Genomic DNA, 24,557 nt, shown 5'->3' with positions numbered 1-24,557 from the left:
TGAGTCCCCGAAACGTCAATGGATTTTTTTCTGACTATATAAGTACACTTGACTTTTCTTAAGACCTTGAGTGCCGCAGCTTTTTTGAAAGATATTGGAATTTATACTGAAGGCACCAGGGCAACGTCTGGATTTAAAACAGAGTGCTGGGCTGACATTGTCGTGTATATATATATATATATATATATATATACTTAAAAAGCTTTTCAGGGTTTGTTTTACTCTCCTTAGCGATTTGCTTTTCATATTCTATATTAGCTGCTCTGATTTATTTTTTGCATTTCTTCTTACATTCCTTGTAGTATTGGAATGACTGCGCCTTCCCATCTGATTTAAACGCTTTGAAAGAGCCTCTTTTTATCCATTTCTTCCTTATCCTTCTTATTTAGCCACATCGTTGTGTACGTAGACCTCCTGTGTTTGCTGCCCATGGGAATGAATTTCTGAGTATATTTATCGAGCAAAATTTTAAAAGCTTCCCACAGTTCAGCAGTGTTCTTACCATGAAACAAAGTTTACCAATCAATGTCCTTTACTGCTTGTTTCAGCATGTCAAAATTAGCTTTTCTAAAGTTATAAATCTTTGTTGAACCCTTATAGTGATGCTTTTGAAAACTAATATTGAATGTGACCATATTATGATCGCTGTTTCCCAAGGTCTCCCCTACTTTTGTATTTGATATTATCTCCACATTATTAGTTAGTACTAGGTCCAGTACAGTCTTGATTCTAGTAGGCTCCTCAATTATTTGAGAGTAGTAGTGATCTTTTAGAATTTAGAACCTGTTTGCCCTATCTGTAGATATAAGAATAATTTTCCTGTTATGTTGACACTCAGTTCGTAGGTTTACAGGTGGGGCTTTATGATGCCCAGCAGTCTTTTAGTCTCCTGCAGCCAAAGACTTCACCTATAGCAGCCGCCTTTCCAGGGTGGATTAGGTCCTCCCCATATTCAGATGCCCCCATATTTTATGTATATACAAGGTGACTATCGGTGGCTGTGCAGGGGTAAGTGCAGTACGGTGAGACGTCACCTGACACAACCTTACTACTGTGCTAAGACACAGACTGAGGGATATATGAGAAATGCATGTATGTACAACAATGCACAGGTTGGAATATGAACAATATAAATCACTAAACACATGCAACAATGCATAAGATGTAATAAGCAACTTAATAAATATTAAAGCAACAATGCCCAAGGATGTTATAAGCAACTATACTGTAAATACAGGCAACAATGCACAAGATGGATATAATAAAAAAATGCAGGCAAGTCTGGGCCTCTGTGGAAACTCCACACCAAAACCTGAATGCAATGCCCGCTGGATAAGATAAAGAAGTCAGACAGGCAGGGTCTTGGAATCACAGGCTAGACAGGTTCTAACAAAATCAGGAACTATCACCAGCAATTTGGGAGTCAGCAGGAAGTGCATTAATACAGGCTACCAGTGCCGTTTCTAGCGGCGGGCGAGCCGTGCAACCGCACGGGGCGCCCGCCGCGGCACTTTGTGACTACTCCTCTCCTCCCTCTCTCTCCCCCCGAGCTCTCCTGCTTTGCGGAATGACGCGTTTGTGTCGTGACGTCACGATGCAAATGCGTCATTCCGCGAAGCCCCGCCCCCCCGAGCAGGAGCGCTCGGCAGGGGGAGAGAGAGGGAGGAGAGGACTGGAGATAACCATCGAAGGAGGAGGCGGCCGGCGCGCGGGACCCGAAGAGCGGCAAGTTGTAAGTATTTTCTCTCTCTCTCTCTCTCTCTCTCTCCCACTCTCCCTCCCCCCCCCACTTGACACCTGCCGCACTGTGTAAAATGGGGATACCTGCCGCACTGTATAAAATGGGGATACCTGCCGCACTGTGTAAAATGGGGGCACCTGCCGCACTGTGTAAAATGGGGGCGCCTGCCGCACTGTGTAAAATGGGGATACCTGCCGCACTGTATAAAATGGGGATACCTGCCGCACTGTGTAATATGGGGATACCTGCCGCACTGTATAAAATGGGGATACCTGCCGCACTGTGTAAAATGGGGGCACCTGCCGCACTGTTTAAAATGGGGGCGCCTGCCGCACTGTGTAAAATGGGGATACCTGCCGCACTGTATAAAATGGGGATACCTGCCGCACTGTGTAAAATAGGGGGCACCTGCCGCACTGTGTAAAATTGGGGCACCTGCCGCACTGTGTAAAATGGGGATACCTGCCGCACTGTATAAAATGGGGATACCTGCCGCACTGTGTAAAATGGGGATACCTGCCTGTCGCACTTTGTAAATGGGGACACCTGCCTGCCGCGCTGTGTAATATGGGGACACTTGCCTGGTGTAATGTGTAAAAAGGAGACTTTTTTATTTTTATTTTTTCCCCCTGTGGTGGGTGCGATATCAGACGAGGCCACGCCCACTGTAATGAGACCACACCCATTTTAATCAGACCACACAGCCTTGTCGGGAGCGCGCGCGCCTAAGGCGCGCGCATGCTTTTTTTCTGGCTATATGGGGGGGGGGCACGCAATTTTTTTTTATAGCAATGGGGGGGGGGCGCATTTTGAAATCTCGCACTGGGAGCCAAATTGTCTAGAAATGGCCCTGCAGGCTACCCCCAATCAGGATCCTAATGACTAAGTAAGTACAGCTGCCCTGCTGCATGTATCTATCTCCTAAGTAACTGAGAACAGTGTCTGCCTGTGCTGTCCCCATTGTTAGGAGTCTGGTGGCTCCTAGTGCCCGGCATAAGCCTGTTGTTAGGTGCTGGACAGGGACCAGGAGACCTTTCGCATGGCTCATCACTTCATCAACTTCCAGCTGTTGCCAGGCGCCGGGCAGGAGGCACGGCATCCCAACACCTAGGCAAAGGCCGGGATGAGTGCTAACAGTTCTTAGGGAATGTAGTAACTACAAACAGAAATGGCAGGCATGTGCAGACCATGGGACCAGGACAACGATACCCATGGAACAAACCAGGCAGCAGCACTGAGTTATAAGCTGTCACTGGCGTTGGACATGCAGCACTGCTCAGTTAATAACAGAAGTAAGAACCAATCTGCAGCAGTGAAGAGGACCAGCCTCTCTAATGAGATACTCACATTAGCTACACAAAGGCATGTACAGCCAAACTCTGGCTGTCAAGTTAATCTACATCCAGTGTGCCCTACAGCCACCAAGCACTTTGGTCGTTCAGTAGTAAGTGAGCCCAACGACCATTGCAGCAGAGTGATGCGGTGTCCTGGCTGCCTAGCAACAGCTGGAACCTGTTGAAGTGATGAGTCATGCTGGCAACTTATAGCAGTACTCCCCCTGCCACCTTGAGGAGGGGTTAAGGAACCCCTATAATCTTACTTATTAGGAAGCTGCTTGAAAATTTCTCTTTTGAGATTATTTGCATGTACTATACATGCCTTCAGGGTATCCATGATCTTTCTTCAGTACCGTATCCTTTCCAATGCACCAAGAAATGAAGTAAACCTTGTAAAAAAATGTAATTAAGGATTTACTCAGTAACATATTCTTGATGTCCTTGAACTAACACTGGAGATGTCTTCCTAGAAACTCTTGGAATCTTGAAATGAATACAGACTTAAAAAGAGAACAATGGCAAGTATTGGAAATCTTCAAGGACCTGGGTAATTTTTGGTAATTTTCAAGGACCTTATCACATGCATACTCTCCACCATTACCTCAAACTCTGAGTCATTGAAGTCATCAAATCCTACTCAAACCTGCAGAAATATTAACACAATTAATTTTCAAGAACTATCCACCCCTCTGCAACAACTTATCTTACCTATTTCTGCATTTACTTCTCCTGAGGCTGCTGTATGACATCTGAACCGGACTCTAGAAATAGTCCTTGACCAAGTGGCTCCAGTTACCCACCACACTCCACGTAGGCCAAGATATCAACCGTGGCACTCAAAAGTAACAAGATACCTACAAAAACTCTCATAGAAAGTTGAGCATCAGTGGCATAAATCTCATATTCCAAGTGACCTCCTCAAGTATAAGACTGTCTACCACTCTTATCAAAATGCCCTGGACACTGCCAAACAAACATATTTCCAAACTCTCATATCTTCTCAAGCCTCTAACCCCAAATTACTTTTTAATACATTTAAATCACTTCTGTATCCTCCCCCACCCAGCACACCAGCCACTATCAAGGCACAAGATCTTGTTTCCTACTTAAAGGACAAGATTGATAAGATTCAAGATGAAATGGTATGCTCTTCCTCAGCCAGTGAACTGCTCAGTTCTCTACCTGAACCCTCTGGCGCTCTCTCTTCATTTGATCCCACAAATGAAGATGCAGTGTCAACAATCTTCTTATCCTGCTACTGTACTACCTCCCCTCTTGAGCCTATACTCTCACAAGTAAGTAAATATCTGTCTCCTGTGCTCATCCCAACCATAACTAACATCTGTAATTTCTTTCTACTGGTATCTTTACTTCACAATTAAAGCATTCAGTGATTACTCCCATTCTGAAACAACACAATTCTGACCCTAACTCTCTTTCAAACTACCGTCCCATCTCTCAGCTCCTATGCCTCTCCAAGTTACTTGAGAGACTTGCCTACACTCACCTCGCACACTTTCTTAATTAACACAATTTATTGGACCCACTTCAGTCAGGCTTTCATTCCCAACACTACAGAGACAGCACTGACTAAAGTAGTGAATTATCTAATCACTGTGAAGTCCAAAGGCCATTACTCACTTCTTATTCTTCTAGATCTTTCTGCTGCTTCTGACACTGTTGTCCATTCTCTTCTCACACAAACACTATAATCCCTAGGTCTTCATGACTCTTTGTTGCTATCCTACCTATCTAATCGCTCCTTCAGTGTTTGCTACTCTGAATCCACCTGGTCTTTGCTATCAATTTCAGTTGGAGTGCCACAAGGCTTGAACAGAAAAAATGAGAACTACCTCAACTGCGCACAGCTTACAAAGTCAACTTAGATGTCTTAAACGTTCAGGAATAGGTAGGTCCGTAAAAAGAGAGGAGGTCGTCTTCCAATCTTTTTTCTTAAGTTCATTAGGTTGAGGAATTTCCTCTGAATTGATCCAATGTCCCTCAACAAGAATGGAAGAACAATATCGTGTAGTATGTCCTTGATTTTGAAGTGACTGGTAGCTCTAGGTTTTGTGGTTTATCAAGGCGGTTCGTACCGTACTCATGTCTAAAATGGTAGAGTTTCCACACATAAAGGTTTCTTTGTGGGCCCAAACTTCTCCTAACCAGATGGAAGGGTATTCGTATTCTTCCAATTCCTCCCAAAGTGGTCCCCCGGGTCAGTCAGCGCACTGCTGGGTCAGGCGGCGCACGGCTGGGTCAGGCAGCGTGGCGGGGTCCGGCAGGCAGCAAATGGCGGGGCGGCAGGGCGCACAAAAACGGGCAGGGCGGGATTCAGCTGTCTTTGGCTATCATCAGGCTGACGGAGCATGTTGTATGGTGTTGAGTGACACCGGGGTTCTACGCAACTGTAGCCGCCGAGAGCACAGTGGTTCACTATTTCTGTATTTCTTGTGTAATTGCCACAAGGCTTGGCCTTATGTCTTCTGCATTTCTCAACCAATATCTCATCTCTTAGTAAACTAATCAGCTCTTTTGGATTTCAGTGTCATCTGTATTCCGATGATACACAAATCTATCTATCCTCCCCAGATTTGCCACTAACTGTATTGGTTCGTGCCACTAAATACCGTTCTGCCGTTTTATCTTGGATGTCATCTTGGCACCTCAAACTTAATATTTCCAAAACAGATTTAATAATATTTCCACTGGCCAATAGTAGTTACCAACCTGATATCTCTATCAATCCTACCCCACAAGCTCGCTGCCTAGATGTCATTCTTGACTCAGAACTTTCCCTTGATCCCCACATTCAATCTGTCTCAAAATCATGTAACATGCATCTAAAAAACATCCAAAATACTACTATACCATACATAAGACATGACAAAAACTATAATCCATGCTCTCATTATCTCCCACATTGATTATTACAATAGTTTTATTACTGGTCTTACCACAGACTATCACCACTACAATCCATTCTGAATCCAACTGCGAGGCTAATCTTCCTCACTAGATGTTCATCATCTGCAGATCCACTCTGTCAGTCCCTCCACTGGTTACCTGTATTCTACCATATTCAATATAAAATACTTATACTCAGACACAAGACCATTAACCAGACTACACCAATGACTGTACATATCTTCACTTATTTCAAAATATCTCCCAACACGACCTCTTTGCTCTGCACAAGAGCTACGTCTATCATCCAACCTCATTACTTGCTCTCATGCATGATTACAGGACTTTTTACGGGCTGCACCCACTCTGTGCAATGCCCTCCCACACACAGTAAGACTCTCTCCTAGTCTTCAATCCTTCGAGCATTCCCTGAAAACTCACCTCTTCAGACAAGCTTACCACATTCCAGAACCGCTCACTCAACCTTCATAAGCTTTCCAATCCAATTATATCCCCACTGTACAGTCCACACATCCTCCACGTATTTTTTCTTTCTTCACCTTCTCTTCCTTCTGATCCTGGTTCATTACTGTGATGTGATATCAGGCAGCCCACCTAGAACCCTTGCAATCCGGTAGACACCTATCAATGCCTATTTCCCTATAGATTGTAAGCTTGCGAGCGGGGCCTTCCTACCTCTAAGTCTGTCTGTTTTTACCCAGTTATGTTTTATCATTGTGTATAATTGTAAAGCGCAACAAAGTTTGTTGCATTATATAAGAAACTGTTAACCACTTAACAGACAATTTTTTCCCCAAAACACCACTCAGATATTGTTGGGGGGGTTATGTGAATTAGGTGAAAAACATGAATTTAATCCCATCCAAAATGATTTTAGTAAAAAAAAATCCCATCGGTCAGGAAGATTGGTAACATCAGAACATGACTAATATCGCGACTATCGCAACGTTAATTTTCAAACCTAAGTCAGCAGCCAGGTACACAGGAGGGGACAGGGGCTTGTGGGGGTTGGTTTACACTTTCCCAGTGGCTGCCATTGTCTGCAGCCGCTGGGTGGGGGATCCAGCCGTGCTGACCGAACAGCAGTGATTGGCAGTATGGGTGCATGGAGGCCGAGGGACCTTCCTGTTCCTCTGAAAAAAGAAGTGGAGGGAAGTTTCCCTTCCCTGCAGCTGCTAACACTGTTTATCTTATGGTCGCATCCTGTGCGACCACGTCAGATAAAACACTTGCTGGTATGGTCGCATCTGATGTGACCATGCTAGTCAAGTGGTTAATAAATAAATAAATAATGTCAAACAGAAGGCTACTGGATTAATCTAATATAGAAAAATGAAAATTTGTCCTTCTGTCTTTCTATACAAATCCAAAGTTTACAAGCGAAGACCGTGAAATTTTACATACAAGCGTATTAAAACATGGCGGAGGCAACTAAAACAATTTGAAATCCCTAGCACCCCTAGGGGGGGGGGGGGGGGAGACAACAACACAGAGTATATCAGGAGTAAGCATAACTCCAGAATTGTTGGAGCAATGTACACAAAAATTGGTACACATATGCCTTACAATCTGGGAACAAACACTGTGGGGGGAAGACAACCCTAGCACCCCTAGAGGTGAGGCAGCAGCACTGAGTATTTCAGCAGACAGCATAACTCTGGAATGCCTGGTGCAAGTTACACCAAACTTGCTACACATATGTCTTACACTCTGGTAAAAAACACTATGGGGTAACACACCACTAGCTCCCCTAGGGGTGGGCCAGCAGCACAGACTATATCAGGACATGTATGATGTCAGTGATGACAGGGCTACATGTGACAGGGGCAGTGACTTGATGTGAGGAGAGGAATGCAGGTAGCACAAATCCACACACTGGGGGTAATTCAGAGTTGATCGCAGCAGGAAATTATTTAGCAATTGGGCAAAACCATGTACACTGCAGGGGAGGCAGATATAACATTTGCAGAGAGAGTTAGATTTGGGTGGGTTATTTTATTTCTGTGCAGGGTAAATACTGACTGCTTTATTTTTACACTGCAAATTAGATTGCAGATTGAACACACCACACCCAAATCTAACTCTCTCTACACATGTTATATCTGCCTCCCTTGCAGTGCACATGGTTTTGCCCAATTGCTAACAGAATTCCTGCTGCGATCAACTTGGAATTACCCCCACTGAGAGTTATATAGTGGAAGTAGCACAGAGTATATCAGGAGATAAATTATGTACTGCGCTATATAAGAAACTGTAAAAAAATCAATAATTTCACTGGGGCACTGACATGATGTGAGGAGGGGAATGGAGGCAGCAGGAAGCCACAGAGAGTTGTATAGTGGGAAGAGCAGGGTCCCTTGGGGGAACAGAAAGGGGTCCGGACACTACACAATGTGCATCAGGGAAGCAGGATATGCCTATATACTGGATCTCCAACCAACGTAAATTAACGAACAACTATCATTCTAATTTACCATCCTCATCCCATAGCGAAGCACGGGTATTCAGCTATATACAATGTTATTTATACTGTGTGTTTAATATTTACATTTATTTTTGTAAACAGACAGTCTTAAAATCCCGGGCAATGCCGGGTATTCCAGCTAGTTTGCTATATAATCTGAAAAGGTCCAATGGGGGTAATTCCAAGTTGATCGCAGCAGGATTTTTGATAGCAACTGGGCAAAACCATGTGCACTGCAGGTGTGGCAGATATAACATGTGCAGAGAGAGTTAGATTTGAGTGGGTTATTTTCAGTGGCGTGCGGTGAGGTCACTGGCTGGGGAGGCACTGAGAATACATATATATATATATATATATATATAAATATATATATATATATATATATATATATATATATGGTGGTCGAAGTGGAAATTTTGAAGTGGGGTTATGGAAAAGATAAGGACACAATTATGCATACCGAAGGTGCGCACGTGCTCCAGAAAAGGTGACGTGGTCACCCAAATGGGGGCGTGTCCCTTTCACCTTATAGCACACGGTACGAGCTGAAATTCACATTATAGCACATGGTACGAGCCGAAATTCACATTGTAGCAGACTGAATGAGCCAAAATTCACATTGTAGCACACTGAATGAGCCGAAATTCACCTTGTAGCACACTGAATGAGCCGAAATTCACATTGTAGCATACTGAATGAGCCGAAATTCACCTTGTAGCACAATGAATGAGCCGAAATTCACATTGTAGAACACTAAATGAGCCGAAATTCACATTGCAGCACACTGAATGAGCCAAAATTCACATTATACCACACTGAATGAGCCGAAATTCACCTTGTAGCACACTGAATGAGCCAAAATTCACATTATACCACACTGAATGAGCCGAAATTCACATTGTAGCACACTGAATAAACCGAAATTCACCTTGTAGCATACTGAATGAGCCGAAATTCACATTGTAGCACATTGAATGAGACGAAATGCACATTGTAGCACACTGAATGAGCCAAAATTCACCTTGTAGCACACTGAATGAGCCGAAATTCACATTGTAGCATACTGAATGAGCCGAAATTCACATTATAGCACACTGAATGAGCCGAAATTCACCTTGTAGCACAATGAATAAGCCGAAATTCACATTGTAGAACACTAAATGAGCCGAAATTCACATTGCAGCACACTGAATGAGCCAAAATTCACATTATACCACACTGAATGAGCCGAAATTCACCTTGTAGCACCCTGAATGAGCCGAAATTCACATTGTAGCACACTGAATGAGCCGAAATTCACATTGTAGCACACTGAATGAGCCGAAATTCACATCGTAGCACACTGAATGAGCCGAAATTCACATTGTAGCAGACTGAATGAGACGAAATTCACATTGTAGCACACTGAATGAGCCGAAATTCGCATTGTAGCACACTGAATGAGCCGAAATTCACATTGTAGCACACTGAATGAGCCGGAATTCACATTGTAGCACACTGAATGAGCTGAAATTGTGACAGCAGGGACAGCCAGAGTGACAGCAGGGACAGGGAGAGAGAGTGACGACAGGGAGAGAGAGAGTGACAACAGTGACAGTAGGGAGAGAGAGAGTGACAGTAGGGACAGGGACAGTAACGACAGGGAGAGAGGGTGACAGCAGGGGAACATTACCTGTGGTCGGCGGAGGCACCAATAGGCAGCGGCGATGAGGTCCCTCTGACTGCCATTTGTTGCAGGTGGCGGCGGGCGGCGGTGGGTAGATGGTGAGCAGTGGGTGGCTGGCGGCGGTGACCGGCGGGCGGTACCTGCTCCAGTAGTGCAGCAGCGGGCAGCCATGGCACCTTCAGGGTCTCTTGTTCCACACTAGCACCGCAGAACCCTTCCCAGACAACAGGGGGAGGGCAATCTACCACTGCCTCCACTAGTTCCCTGGCATCGCGGGAGGGCTGGGAGCGGGAGGTCACATTGAGGGCACATTTCTCAGAGGACAGAGGAGGGGGAGGGGGGGGGGGGGAGCAATCCGCCACTGTTTCCCCCAGTTCCCTAGCATTGCGGGAGGGCTGGGAGCAGGCGGACACCCGGCGACATCCAGGCACAGCGGGCGGCTGCGGCGATGTAAGTCCGCAGCAGCGCCCTCCTCGGTCTCCTGTCTACGCGGCCGGCCCTGGCTTTAACTCTGGGCCCCGCTGTTTATTCACCCCGCCGCGCTAACTGTGGTGACAGCTCCACAGTAGCGCCGGGTCCCACTGCCTCTTCTCCCCGCTGTAACTGAGCTGGGCGCCGGGTCCCACTGCCTCCTCTCCCCGCTGTAACTGAGCTGGGCGCCGGGTCCCACTGCCTCTTCTCCCCGCTGTAACTGAGCTGGGCGCCGGGTCCTGCTGCCTCATCGGGTGATTGGACGAGCGGATCCAGCACTGGATCCGCTGTCCAATCACTTCTGCCTCGCTGACAGGGGCGGGTTTCCCCTGTCATCGAGGCACTTGGATAAGTGCCGCTTTCTGCTCCTGTTTTCAATGGGCTTTGACAGCCCAGTACTTGGTCCCGCCCCTACCGCTTTAACCTGTTCCTATAGTTAACGGGAGGCACTGTTATCAGTGCCTCCCAAACTACTTTTTAAGCTTAAAATTATTAGGATAAGATAAAGAAATTACTTATGACACAGAATATGTGTCATAAGTATCTTCTTTATATTATTTTAATCATAAATGACAGGGGAGGCACTGCCTCCCCTGCCTCCCCTGACTGCACGTCCCTGGTTATTTTGTTTCTGTGCAGGGTAAATACTGGCTGCTTTATTTTTACACTGCTATTTAGATTGCAGATTGAACTCACCCCACCCAAATCTAACTCTCTCTGCACATGTTATATCTGCCCCCCTGCAGTGCACATGGTTTTGCCCAATTGCTAAAAAATGTCCTGCTGCGATCAACTCAGAATTACCCCCAATATACAGTAGCTAGGTCCCAATTTCTGTGCTGGTTGACGAAGTTTAATATTGCTGGTGGACAACCACACTATGGCCCTCATTCCAAATGGTTCGCTCGCTAGCTGCTTTTAGCAGCATTGCACACGCTAGGCTGCCGCCCTCTGGGAGTGTATCTTTGTTTAGCAGAATTGCGAACAAAAGATTAGCAGTTCTGCTATTAAATATTTCCCTGCAGTTTCTGAGTAGCTCCGGACCTGCTCCTAGATTGCGATCACCTCAGTCCGTTTAGTTCCTGGTTTGACGTCACAAACACGCCCTGAGTTCGGCCAGCCACTCCCCCGTTTCTCCAGCCACTCCTGAGTTTTAGCCTGACACGCCTGCGTTTTTTAGCACACTCCCGGAAAACGCTCAGTTTCCGCCCAGAAACACCCACTTCCTGTCAATCACTCACCGATCAGCAGAGCGACTGAAAAGCGTCGCTCAGACCTGTGTAAAATTGCATAGTTTTGTGTGAAAATACTTAGCATGCGCAGAATAGCCCACCCGGGTATGTCAGTAGTTGCATATGTCCAGCAGTTGTGTCGTCATCTGATGTCGGTAGCTGTCATTGATCCCGGCAAAAGAGCCCCCATGTAATTGTCGGAGATAAGCCTCCTTCTATCAAGTCCCTTCAATTGTCTGTTCGATACCATTTGTTTACCAATCAATTGGGAATCCCAGGAAGCAGACAACACACAGGGTTATGTCGGCAAGATGAGACTCAGTTTATTGCCTGGCGATTCTTATTGGCATCTACAAGAATTTGTTACACGTCACAAAAACATGAGCATAAGTGTCATTTCTCACACATAGAAATTATGAGACATTAAAATCCCAAATAATTTTCTGTTCCCCAAACAATTACTCTTCTTCAAAACATCACTGTTCCAGGAGATAAGTGATTCTCCTTGGTTCTCATAAAAACTTATTTCTGAATAAAAATGTCAGTATTACCTATAACCTTAAAGCAAAAGCATCTCTTTATATTCAAACATTAGGTTACTGTTTTACAGAATGGATGAAAACTATTCTAGCTTAATGTTATCTTTCTCATATTCTTCTTCATCTTCTTCTTCGCCTTTTTGTCATCTTCTTCGTCTTCTTCTTCATTGTCTTCTACTTCGTCTTCTTCTTCACACTAAAACTGATCCTTAAAATATACAACAAGATAGTATATTACGGGTGGGGTATCCATTATCCCGATACCTGTTAATCAAAATACTCTGAAAACTGGAATATTTCAGGCCTGTAGTGATGACATGATGTGGCTAATGTCATTACATCACTGGTGTCCACGGCAATCACAGACAGGTGTGGGAGTGGCTTGAAGTCATTCCCTTACCGTCCCTGCTGGTAGGACCCGACACTGAAACGCTGGATCCTCCTGCTGATGCAACAGAATGTTATGCACACCAGTGCCTGCAGGAATGTACTGGTGTCAGAACTGTTATGCACCCCAGTGCCTGCAGGAATGTACTGGTGTTTGAACTGTTATGCACACCAGTGCCTGCAGGAATGTACTGGTGTCTGAACGGATAGGTATGCAAAACAAATGAACTCACAGACAGACTGGGGAATATGACATTACGTACACAGAAGGTGATAGGGTAACAAAATACACACAAAGTGAACAGAGAAGCCCAGAGGCTAAGGAACTGGGTGTCTCCCTAGTATTAGTAATGCTCAGATGGGAAAAGCAAGATGTTGTGTTTTAATACGTAGAGAACCCGAAATGCTGTTGCTAAGGGCAACAGCAAAAACCCTAAAGGGTTACCAACGGGTGTGGCAGTAAACTCCTTGGTCAGAGATGGAATGATAGACACAAGGAGAGTCTCCACAATCCTAATTCTCACTTGCAGTGCACAGGTTCAGCTTACTGCCACTAAACTGACACCTGACACCTTGCACAGTGAGACAGAATTTAGGCAGGCAAGTCTTAGAATACAGCCGCAAACTTGCTAAGTTCACAGAGTAGTAAAAGAACCCCAGCAAGCTAAACGACTGACTCCAGTCTTACTGCTAGGTCTGGATTGGCAGAGTGTAGTACCAAATCCCCAGGCCTATTTGCAGTAAGCAACAACAAATACAAGGCTACACAGTACTAGCTATCTTTCAGGAACTGACTAACCAACAAAGATTCAGCAGCATCTGCTTAACCTGAGAAGAGGTCTTATAAAGCAGGTGCTGTCCACGCCCCACTCAGACCTCACAGACTGTGAGCACAAAAACCAGCACCGGATCCCCTGCCGTGCACAGAGCCTGTAACCACTGCACAGCAAAAGACCCGAACCGGAGTATCAGCTGCGCTCAGGTTACTCCGCTAGCACGTGTCTCCCGGTTGCCATGACGACGTGGCAGCACAGGGCAGGAGACCCTAACAGTACCCCCCCTCTGACGATGGGTCAAAGAACCCCTACCACCGGGTTTATCGGGGAACTGCGAGAAGAAAGATCGTATCAGTCTGGGGGAATGAAGATCACAACTACGCACCCACGACCGCTCCTCCGGGCCATACCCCTTCCAGTGCACCAAAAATGACAGCCGACCCCGAACCATCTTGGAGTCAAGAATCCTTTCAACAACAAACTCCCTCTGGCCACGTATCAGAAGAGGGGAAGGTCTTCCACTGGAAGAAGGATTACTAATCACCCGTTTTAAAAGGGAAGAATGAAATGTTTTATTGATACCCAAAGAACGGGGCAGATCTAACTGAAATGCCACCGGATTGATAACCCTGGTGATCTTATAAGGGTCGATGAACCGGGGGCCTAACTTATGAGATGGCTGTCTCAACTTAAAATTCTTGGTAGACAACCAGACGAAGTCTCCTAATTTGAAGCTGCAGGGTCTTTTCCGCTTATCAAAAACCCTATTGGTCACTAATGACACAGACACAAGGGCTTTCTTCACTTTCCGCCAAATACCTCTAAGGACCGAAACCACAGAGGAACCACCAGACGTGGAGTCCAGGGGGTCAAAAGAATTGGCCTTAGGATGATGCCCATACACACAAAGGAAGGGAGAGACCCCTGTAGCAGAGTGAGCCGCGTTGTTATAGGCAAACTCCGCCTTGGACAGATGAGCAACCCAGTCAGTCTGACATTTGGAGACATAACACCTGAGGAACTGCTCCAAGGACTGGTTCACCCTTTCAGTCTGCTTATTAGACTGCGGATGGTAGCCTGACGACAAGCTGACAGAAATCTGGAGATCGGAACAAAATGCCCTCCAGAATTTGGCCACAAACTGGGATCCGCGGTCAGAGACCACATCAAGTGGCAACCCGTGGAGACGCACAACATGCAGCATAAATAATTCAGACAGGCGTCTGGCCGATGGCAGCCCAACCAGTGGAATGAAGTGCGCCATCTTCGAAAACCTGTCAACGACAACCCAGATGGCTGTCATCCCCGAGGATTTGGGCAAGTCCACCACAAAATCCATTGAAATGTGGGTCCATGGCTTAGATGGGATAGAGAGTGGATGTAATGGGCCAACAGGAACCCCTCTAGGAGTCTTATTTCAGGCACAGATGTCACATGCCCGAACCCACTGATCCACATCCTTAGCCACCGAGGGCCACCACACCACCCTAGATAGCATCTCCCGAGTTCTGGCAATACCCGGGTGACCTGCCGACTTCTTGGCATGGAATTCCAGGAACACTCGCTGTCTTAACCTAGGAGGCACAAACAAAAGACCTACCGGAAGGTCTGGAGGAGCCTGCTCCTGTGCTCTAAGGACTAATGATAAGAGGTCCTGGGTAATGCCCACTTTAATACATGATGGGGACACAATGGGCAACGGCTCCTCGGTGGTCTCCTGGATTGGAGCAAAACTCTGCGAGAGCGCATCAGCCTTGATGTTTTTGGACCCAGGGCGATATGTTATCAAAAAATTAAAGCGAACAAAAAACAAAGCCCATCGTGCCTGCCTGGCATTGAGACGCTTCGCTGACTCTAAATATGCCAGATTCTTATGGTCGGTGAGAATTGAGACCACAAACTTAGCCCCCTCAAGCCAGTGTCTCCACTCCTCGAGTGCATCCTTAATAGCCAACAATTCCCGGTTACCCACGTCATAATTCATCTCGGCAGGCGAAAGTTTACGGGAAAAGAAAGCACAGGGATGAAGGCGATTATCAGACACTCCCATCTGAGAAATCACTGCCCCAATACCCATCTCAGAGGCATCCACCTACACCACAAAAGGACGCTCTGGATCTGGGTGACGCAGCACCTTGGCCGATACAAATGCCCTTTTGAGACGGGCAAAAGCCGCTTTAGCCTCACAAGACCAGTGAGCAACATCCGCCCCTTTCTTAGTGAGTGCCACCAAGGGCGCCACTATAGACGAAAATCCAGCGATAAATCGTCTATAAAAATTTGCAAAGCCCAGGAAACGCTGAAGCGCCTTCAAACTAGTGGGCTGCACCCAATCCAGGACTGCCTGTACCTTGGAACCCTCCATTTGGAAACCTTCTGGGCAGATAATATATCCTAGAAATGCGATTTGCTGAACTTCAAATTCGCACTTCTCCAGCTTCGCCCCAAGCCGGTGGTCTCTGAGTTTCTGGAGGACTAAGTGTACATGCTTCCGATGTTCCTCCAGGGAATGGGAGAAGATTAGGATGTCATCTAAGTATACAACTAAAAATCTATCCAAATATTCCCTGAGCACATCATTCATGAAATCCTGGAAGACTGCCGGGGCATTACAGAGCCCAAAAGGCATCACCAAATATTCATAATGCCCTGAGTGGGTATTAAAGGCAGTCTTCCATTCATCCCCCTCTCTTATTCGGATTAGATTGTACGCACCGCGTAGGTCAATCTTAGAAAAAATGGTGGCAGTACGAAGCTGGTCAAACAAGACCGAAATGAGAGGCAGTGGGTATGAGTTTTTAATCGTGATACGGTTCAATTCCCTGAAGTCGATGCAGGGTCGCAACGAACCGTCCTTTTTACCCACGAAGAAGAACCCCGACCCAACTGGAGACTGTGAAGGTCTGATAAATCCCTTAGCCAAGTTCTCCTGAATGTACTCTGCCATAGCCTGAGTCTCAGGACGTGACAGGGAGTACAACCTGCTCTTGGGAAGCTTAGCATTTGGCAACAAATCAATGGCACAGTCATAGGGGCGATGGGGAGGTAGTACCTCTGCAACTTTTTTGGAGAACACGTCCGCAAAATCTGCATAACACCCTGGCAATCCTGGCAAACTTAGCTGCGAGAGCCTGACTGGAAGGCTCAAGCAACTCCTGAAACAATCAGTACCCCAACTAAGAATCTCCCCAGAGACCCAGTCAAATTGAGGATTGTGGGCCCTTAACCAGGGTAACCCCAACACCAATGGGGCAAAAGTACAGAAAGTCACATAAAAGGACAATTTTTCAGAATGTGTGGCTCCAATAAACAAAGAAATCTGGCTAGTGCAAGAGGTAATTTTACCTTGGGATAATGGTTCCCCGTTTAACCCACAAATCTCAATTTCCGATGCCAAGGGTACTAAGGGAACAGAGTGTTTCAGGGCGAATTGGCGGTCCATAAAAATCCCGTCGGCCCCACTGTCAACAAAGGCCTCAGTCTTGACAGTTTGACCGAGGATCTTCAAGGTCACCGGAATGATAAAAGTCTTCTTGGGAAATTCTGACTTCTGGCCTGACAGGATATTTCCCATCACCCTCAGGCCCTGAAGTTTTCCGGCTTTTCTGTGCATGATACTACCACATGACCTTTATTCCCACAGTACAAACACAACCCCTGCTGTCTCCTCCGCGTCTTCTCACGCGAGGAGAGACGGGTAGCCCCAATCTGCATAGGCTCCTCGGAAAATTCCTCAGAGTCTGAGGTTCCCTTGGGAAAGAAGGAAACCTCAGTCTCCCTTTCAAGCCTACGCTCTCTCAGCCATCTATCCACCCGGATGGATAACTGCATGAGCTGATCCAAGCTATCAGGCAAGGGATATTGTACCAGTTGGTCCTTTATCTGGTTAGAAAGACCTCTTCGGTACTGGTGTTTTAGGGCTGGGTCATTCCACTGGGTATCATGGGCCAACCTCCGAAACTCCGTACAGTAAACCTCAACAGGCCTTTGCCCTTGCTTAAGGATCGAAATCTGAGCCTCGGCTGAAGCCGTCTTGTCAGGGTAATCATACAACATGCCCAGTGCCGTAAAAAAAGCATCAACACTTTTAAGCGACGGACAGTCAGGCTGCAACCCATATGCCCAGACCTGTGTGTCTCCTTGTAGCAAGTAAATCACTATGCCCACCCGCTGGATCTCCGACCCAGAAGACTGAGGCCTAAGCCGGAAGTATAGCTTGCAGCTCTCCTTGAAACAAAATAACTGCGAGCGATCTCCAGAAAAACGATCCGGGAGATTTACTTTCGGCTCCTTAACCCCTGAAGGTGCTGCTGCTGCGGGAGCTCCGCCAGCGGCCTGGGAGGTGTGCATTTTAATGGACAAATCATTAAATTGTCGAGTCAGGACCTGTTGCAACTTATTTTGAGGGGTATGCTCCATATTCCCACAAAATTTCAACAGGAGTATTAGGCTGCTGAATATGTTATGCACCCCAGTGCCTGCAGGAATGTACTGGTGTTTGAACTGTTATGCACACCAGTGCCTGCAGGAATGTACTGGTGTCTGAACGGATAGGTATGCAAAACAAATGAACTCACAGACAGACTGGGGAATATGACATTACGTACACAGAAGGTGATAGGGTAACAAAATACACACAGATTGAACAGGGAAGCCCAGAGGCTAAGGAACTGGGTGTCTCCCTAGTATTAGTATGCTCAGATGGGAAAAGCAAGATGTTGTGTTTTAATACGTAGAGAACCCGAAATGCTGTTGCTAAGGGCAACAGCAAAAACCCTAAAGGGTTACCAACGGGTGTGGCAGTAAACTCCTTGGTCAGAGATGGAATGATAGACACAAGGAGAGTCTCCACAATCCTAATTCTCACTTGCAGTGCACAGGTTCAGCTTACTGCCACTAAACTGACACCTGACACCTTGCACAGTGAGACAGGATTTAGGCAGGCAAGTCTTAGAATACAGCCGCAAACTTGCTAAGTTCACAGAGTAGTAAAAGAACCCCAGCAAGCTAAACGACTGACTCCAGTCTTACTGCTAGGTCTGGATTGGCAGAGTGTAGTACCAAATCCCCAGGCCTATTTGCAGTAAGCAACAACAAATACAAGGCTACACAGTACTAGCTATCTTTCAGGAACTGACTAACCAACAAAGATTCAGCAGCATCTGCTTAACCTGAGAAGAGGCCTTATAAAGCAGGTGCTGTCCACGCCCCACTCAGACCTCACAGACTGTGAGCACAAAACCCAGCACCGGATCCCCTGCCGTGCACAGAGCCTGTAACCACTGCACAGCAAAAGACCCGAACCGGAGTATCAGCTGCGCTCAGGTTACTCCGCTAGCACTTGTCTCCCGGTTGCCATGACGACGTGGCAGCACAGGGCAGGAGACCCTAACACAGAATCACTGGTTGATGCACTGAACCCACCAGCCAATGCGTCTGACCCACAGTGGACCCCCCACAATGCGCTGGAGCTGTCATGGACCCCTGAGACCTGTCCAGGTAACAGGTATTCTGTTATCTGGAAAAATCCCATATCCGGAATACTCCTGGTACCGAGCATTTTGGATATGGGATACCCGACCAGTACTGATAAATTGTTGATTCTGACCTATAATATGTGTGTGTGTGTGTGTGTGTGTGTGTGTGTGTGTGTGTGTGTGTGTGTGTGTGTATATATATATATATATATTTGTGTTTTTTTTAAGTAAAGTAAAATGTGCAGAGTATTATCTATTATGTTATCACTGCAGTGGCTGATTGGTCTCTTTCTCTTTGTTTTCCACTGTATGTCTCTATTTACGGGCGCACGGATTTAGATGTTCTCAGCGTTAGGTGCGCCTGGGTGGGCGTGCCCAGGCACAGATGGCGCCACAACTAGTGAGGCTCCATCTGTATATCCTCAGTTACTGCACAGCCTACTGAGAGTGGGAGGTCATCTATTAGGGTTGGGTATGTGTAAGCCAGCCACCATACCGACGCCGGGACATCAGCTTTGAGATGCTTGTTGGGGTGCCGAGCACAATGAAGCCACAGGTTCTATTCCCACACCATGGGTGTCGTGAACACTCAAGAGTGGGAATAGTCCATGTTAGTCGGCATTCCGACTGTAGGGATTATAAAGGTGTGGGATCCCAGCGTCGGTAATGTGACTGGCGGTCTCCTGACTGCTAGTCACATAATTACATCCCGTCTATTATGTGTCATTTCCCTGCTGGCAGCAAATATTGGGCTGACTGACTACTCACCCTCACATCAAAGCCATTTCATGGTATAACTACAGATGGTTACTCAGTGAGCATGTGCAGAAGTAGTTGGAGTATTGCGCATGAGCACATAAGCTGAGCTGTAGATACCACTTCCAGGTGCCTGCAGCTGCTTCACACTGTCATCCATACATTGAGGGTAGGAAAGCAGCAGCCATGGCTGGCAACCGTCACATACAGTACCTGTAATTTGATGGCAAAAGTGCTACTTACTGTAGATCCATCATCTGTAACTTTTTATACATTCCAGGTAAACTGGATTCAGCATCGTCATTTTCACATTCATCTTCTTCTTCGTCTTCATCTTCATCGCCTTCTACTTCATCTTCTTCTTCATTTTCTTTTTCTTCTTTTTCTCCTTCTACTGGAGGAAATGTGCAGCTCCGGAATCTGCAAAAAACACAATTAAACTGAACCTTAAAATATACAACAAGATAATATTCGTTGTCATCTATCCACTCGGCATAGGAAAGCAGCAGCCATGGCTGGCAACCGTCAAATACCTGTAATTTGATGGCAAAAGTGCTACTTACTGTTGATACTTCTTCTGATACTGTTTTAACATCCCATCCTTAGATTCGCCTTCTTCTTCTACTTCTTCTTGGCTTTCTTCAACATATTCGTCGTTTTCTTCGTCGTCTTCTTCGTCGTCTTCTTCTTCATCTTCTTCTTTGTCTTCTTCTTTTTCTCCTTCTACTAGAGGAAATGTGCAGCTCTGGAATCTGCAAAAAACACAATTAAACTGAAACTTAGAACACCCGACAAGATAATATATTACGGGTGGGGTATCCATTATCCAGATACCTGTTATGCAAAATTTTCTGTAAACCAGAATATTACGGCCCTGTAGTGATGTCATGACATCACTGGAGTCCACGGCCAATCACACACTGTTGGGGGAGTGACTTTGAAGTTGTTCCCTTACCGTCACTGCTGGCAGGACATGACACGAAAACACTGGACCCTCCTATTGATGCACCAGCCCCCCCTGCCAGTGCATGGGACCCACAGCGGATCCCCCACAATGCACTGGACTTGCCGTGGACCCCTGAGACCTGTCCGAAAAAAATCCCATATCTGGAATACTCCTGGCACCGAGCATTTTGGATATGGGATACCCGACCTGTACTGATAAATTGTTGATTCTGACCTATAATATGTTTGTGTATGTGTGTGTGTGTGTGTATATATATATATATATTTTTTTTAAGTAAAGTAAAATGTGCAGAGTATTATCTATTATGTTATCACTGCAGTGGCTGATTGGTCTCTTTCTCTTTGTTTTCCACTGTATGTCTCTATTTACGGGCGCACGAATTTAGATGTTCTCAGCGATAGGTGCGCCTGGGTGGGCGTGCCCAGGCACAGATGGCGCCACAACTAGTGTGTCTCCATCTGTATATCCTCAGTTACTGCACAGCCTACTGAGACTGGGAGGGTCATCTATTAGGGTTGGGTATGTGTAAGCCAGCCACCATACCGACGCCGGGTAATCAGCTTTGAGATGCTTGTTGGGGGGCCGAGCACAATAAAGCCACAGGTTCTATTCCCACACTATGGGTTTCGTGCACACCCAAGAGTGGGAATAGTCCATGTTAGTCGGCATTCCGACTGTAGGGATTATAAAGGTGCGGGATCCCAGCGTCGGTAATGTGACTGGCGGTCTCCTGACTGCTAGTCACATAATTACATCCCATCTATTATGTGTCATTTCCCTGTGCTGGCAGCAAATATTGGGCTGACTGACTACTCACCCTCACATCAAAGCCATTTCATGGTATAACTACTGATGGTTACTCAGTGAGCATGTGCAGAAGTAGTCGGAGTATTGCGCATGAGCACATAAGCTGAGCTGTAGATACCACTTCCAGGTGCCTGCAGCTGCTTCACACTGTCATCCATACATTGAGGGTAGGAAAGCAGCAGCCATGGCTAGTAACAGTCACATAAAGTACCTGTAATTTGATGGCAAAAGTGCTACTTACTGTAGATCCATCATCTGTAACATTTTATACATTCCAGGTAAACTGGATTCAGCATCGTCATTTTCACATTCATCTTCATATTCATCTTCTTCTTCGTCTTCATCTTCATCGCCTTCTACTTCTACTGGAGGAAATGTGCAGCTCCGGAATCTGCAAAAAACACAATTAAACTGAACCTTAAAATATACAACAAGATAATATTCGTTGTCATCTATCCACTCGGCATAGGAAAGCAGCAGCCATGGCTGGCAACCGTCAAATACCTGTAATTTGATGGCAAAAGTGCTACTTACTGTTGATACTTCTTCTGACACTGTTTTAACATCCCATCCTTAGATTTGCCTTCTTCTTCTACTTCTTCTTGGCTTTCTTCAACATATTCGTCGTCTTCTTCGTCGTCTTCTTCGTCGTCTTCTTCTTCATCTTCTTCATCTTCTTCTTTGTCTTCTTCTTTTTCTCCTTCTACTAGAGGAAATGTGCAGCTCTGGAATCTGCAAAAAACACAATTAAACTGAAACTTAGAACACCCGACAAGATAATATATTACGGGTGGGGTATCCATTATCCAGATACCTGTTATGCAAAATTTTCTGAAAACCAGAATATTACGGCCCTGTAGTGATGTCATGACATCACTGGAGTCCACGGCCAATCACACACTGTTGGGGGAGTGACTTTGAAGTTGTTCCCTTACCGTCACTGCTGGCAGGACATGACACGAAAACACTGGACCCTCCTATTGATGCACCAGCCCCCCCTGCCAGTGCATGGGACCCACAGCGGATCCCCCACAATGCACTGGACTTGCCGTGGACCCCTGAGACCTGTCCGAAAAAATCTTATATCTGGAATACTCCTGGCACCGAGCATTTTGGATATGGGATACTCGACCTGTTCTGATAAATTGTTTATTCTGACCTGTAATATGTTTGTGTATGTGTGTGTGTGTGTGTGTGTGTGTGTGTGTGTGTGTGTGTGTGTGTGTGTGTGTGTGTGTATTATATACATAATTTATTTTTGTATTTTATTTTAAGTAAAGTAAAATGTGCAGAGTATTATCTATTATTTTATCACTACAGTGGCTGATTGGTCTCTTTGTCTTTGTTTTCCACTGCCAGTTTAACCCTTTTTTCATGGAGAAGCTAAATCTTGTATAAAGTGACTACTAAGGTGTAATAGACTAGAATGCAACTATGAGCACCCTGTGCTATAACAGGGCCAAAACTAGGGTTTTTGGCACCCAGGGCAAGGCAGTATTTTAGTGCCCCCCTACTGGTGGGTGGGGGGGGGGGGGGAGTTGGGCAATAATAAACAAATAAAAATTCAAATATGCCACCCAGTGGTGCAACCATATTCTCCTTACACTGGCCCTCATTCCGAGTTGTTCGCTCGGTATTTTTCATCGCATCGCAGTGAGAATTCTCTTAGTGCGCATGCGTAATGTTCGCACTGCGCATGCGTCAAGTAACTTTACTAAGAAGAAAGTAATTTTACTCACGGCTTTTTCGTCGCTCCGGAGAACGCATTGTGATTGACAGGAAATGGGTGTTACTGGGCGGATGTACGGCGTTTTAGGGGCGTGTGGCAGGAAACGCTACCGTTTCCGGAAAAAACGCAGGCGTGTCTGGAGAAACGGTGGGAGTGCTTGGCCGAACGCTGGGTGTGTTTATGACGTCAGCCGGGACCGAAAAGCACTGAATTGATCGCACAGGCAGAGTAAGTCTGGAGTTACTCAGAAACTGCTAACTCGGTTTTGATCGCAATATTGCGAATACATCGGTCGCACATTTAAGATGTTTAGATTCACTCCCAGTAGGCGGCGGCTTAGCGTGTGTAACTCTGCTATAATCGCCTTGCGAGCGAACAACTCGGAATGAGGGCCACTGTACAGTAGTACCCCACTCTCATTAACATTACTCCGACTCACAGGGGGATAGAGGGAGAGAGACAGAGGGATGAAAAGAGATGAGAGAGAGAGTGATGTGATAGAGAGATAGGAGAGTAAGAGCAGTGCGGGCGGGAGATAATGAGGAGAAGCAGAGAGATAATATGCTTCAAACATCCCTCAGACCAGTAGACTCCCAATAATACACTCACAAATTTTATATATATATATATATATATATATATATATATATTAAAAAATGAAGTATAAAAAAGCGCCTGGTAGTGTTGGTGACTCACTCCTCGTGAAAAAGATTTGTGATAATAAAACAGATAAATTATAATAAACTTAGCTGCGGGTATTTCTGGTAGATGACTCTTATAGACAGCACATGTAAAGGAGAGATAAAATAAACATAGTGTGTACTGTTTTCAAATTTCCACAGATGTTTTTCAGAATAAACAATTTATAGGAACTGTGCAGGTTCCAATTTTAAAAGGAGAAACTATGTTTAGTTAAAAACAATAGTTTAATGAACACACTCCTGCCAGAACATGCAGGTCACATATATAAATAAAACAGTACACAAAATAAAAGGACATATATAGCAGCTGATTCAAAAATAGAAAGTGCAGGTATTAATCGTACAATATAAAAGAATATAATAGGCTTATCTGTCCACAGGTATGGGTATTGGATTAAAATTCATCCATGAATGCAGGTATCAAACGTACAGAAAGTAAGATAAAAACATGGCTTATCTGTCCACGGATAGGAAGTCAGAAAGGGGTGGGCATCCAGTCCCTGTCCCAACGCGTTTCGTCCTGAAATGAGGACTTCTTCAAGGGGATGACATGTTATGGGAGTCCTGGGGTTTTTATCC

General features: G+C 45.7%; 1 protein-coding gene across 1 annotated transcript in view; it reads right to left on the bottom strand.

Moving 5' to 3' along the window:
• Positions 1–12,137: 12,137 nt before the first annotated feature.
• Positions 12,138–24,557, bottom strand: part of LOC135057480 (nucleolin-like) — a 172,802-nt gene continuing 160,382 nt past the window's right edge. Inside the window, exons 7-11 of the mRNA XM_063963363.1 lie at positions 22,083–22,280; positions 21,790–21,939; positions 20,338–20,526; positions 20,018–20,194; positions 12,138–12,586 (exon numbers count right to left, since the gene is read on the bottom strand). Of these exons, the coding sequence (XP_063819433.1) occupies positions 12,553–12,586; positions 20,018–20,194; positions 20,338–20,526; positions 21,790–21,939; positions 22,083–22,280 (748 nt within the window). The 3' untranslated portion in view covers positions 12,138–12,552. The remainder of the gene's footprint in view (positions 12,587–20,017; positions 20,195–20,337; positions 20,527–21,789; positions 21,940–22,082; positions 22,281–24,557) is intronic.

The sequence above is a fragment of the Pseudophryne corroboree genome, chromosome 3, assembly GCF_028390025.1.
Source record: "Pseudophryne corroboree isolate aPseCor3 chromosome 3, aPseCor3.hap2, whole genome shotgun sequence".
In the NCBI taxonomy this organism is placed as follows: domain Eukaryota; kingdom Metazoa; phylum Chordata; class Amphibia; order Anura; family Myobatrachidae; genus Pseudophryne; species Pseudophryne corroboree.
Note: the sequence above shows the minus strand (reverse complement) of the source record. Positions and strands in the feature narration are given on the sequence as shown.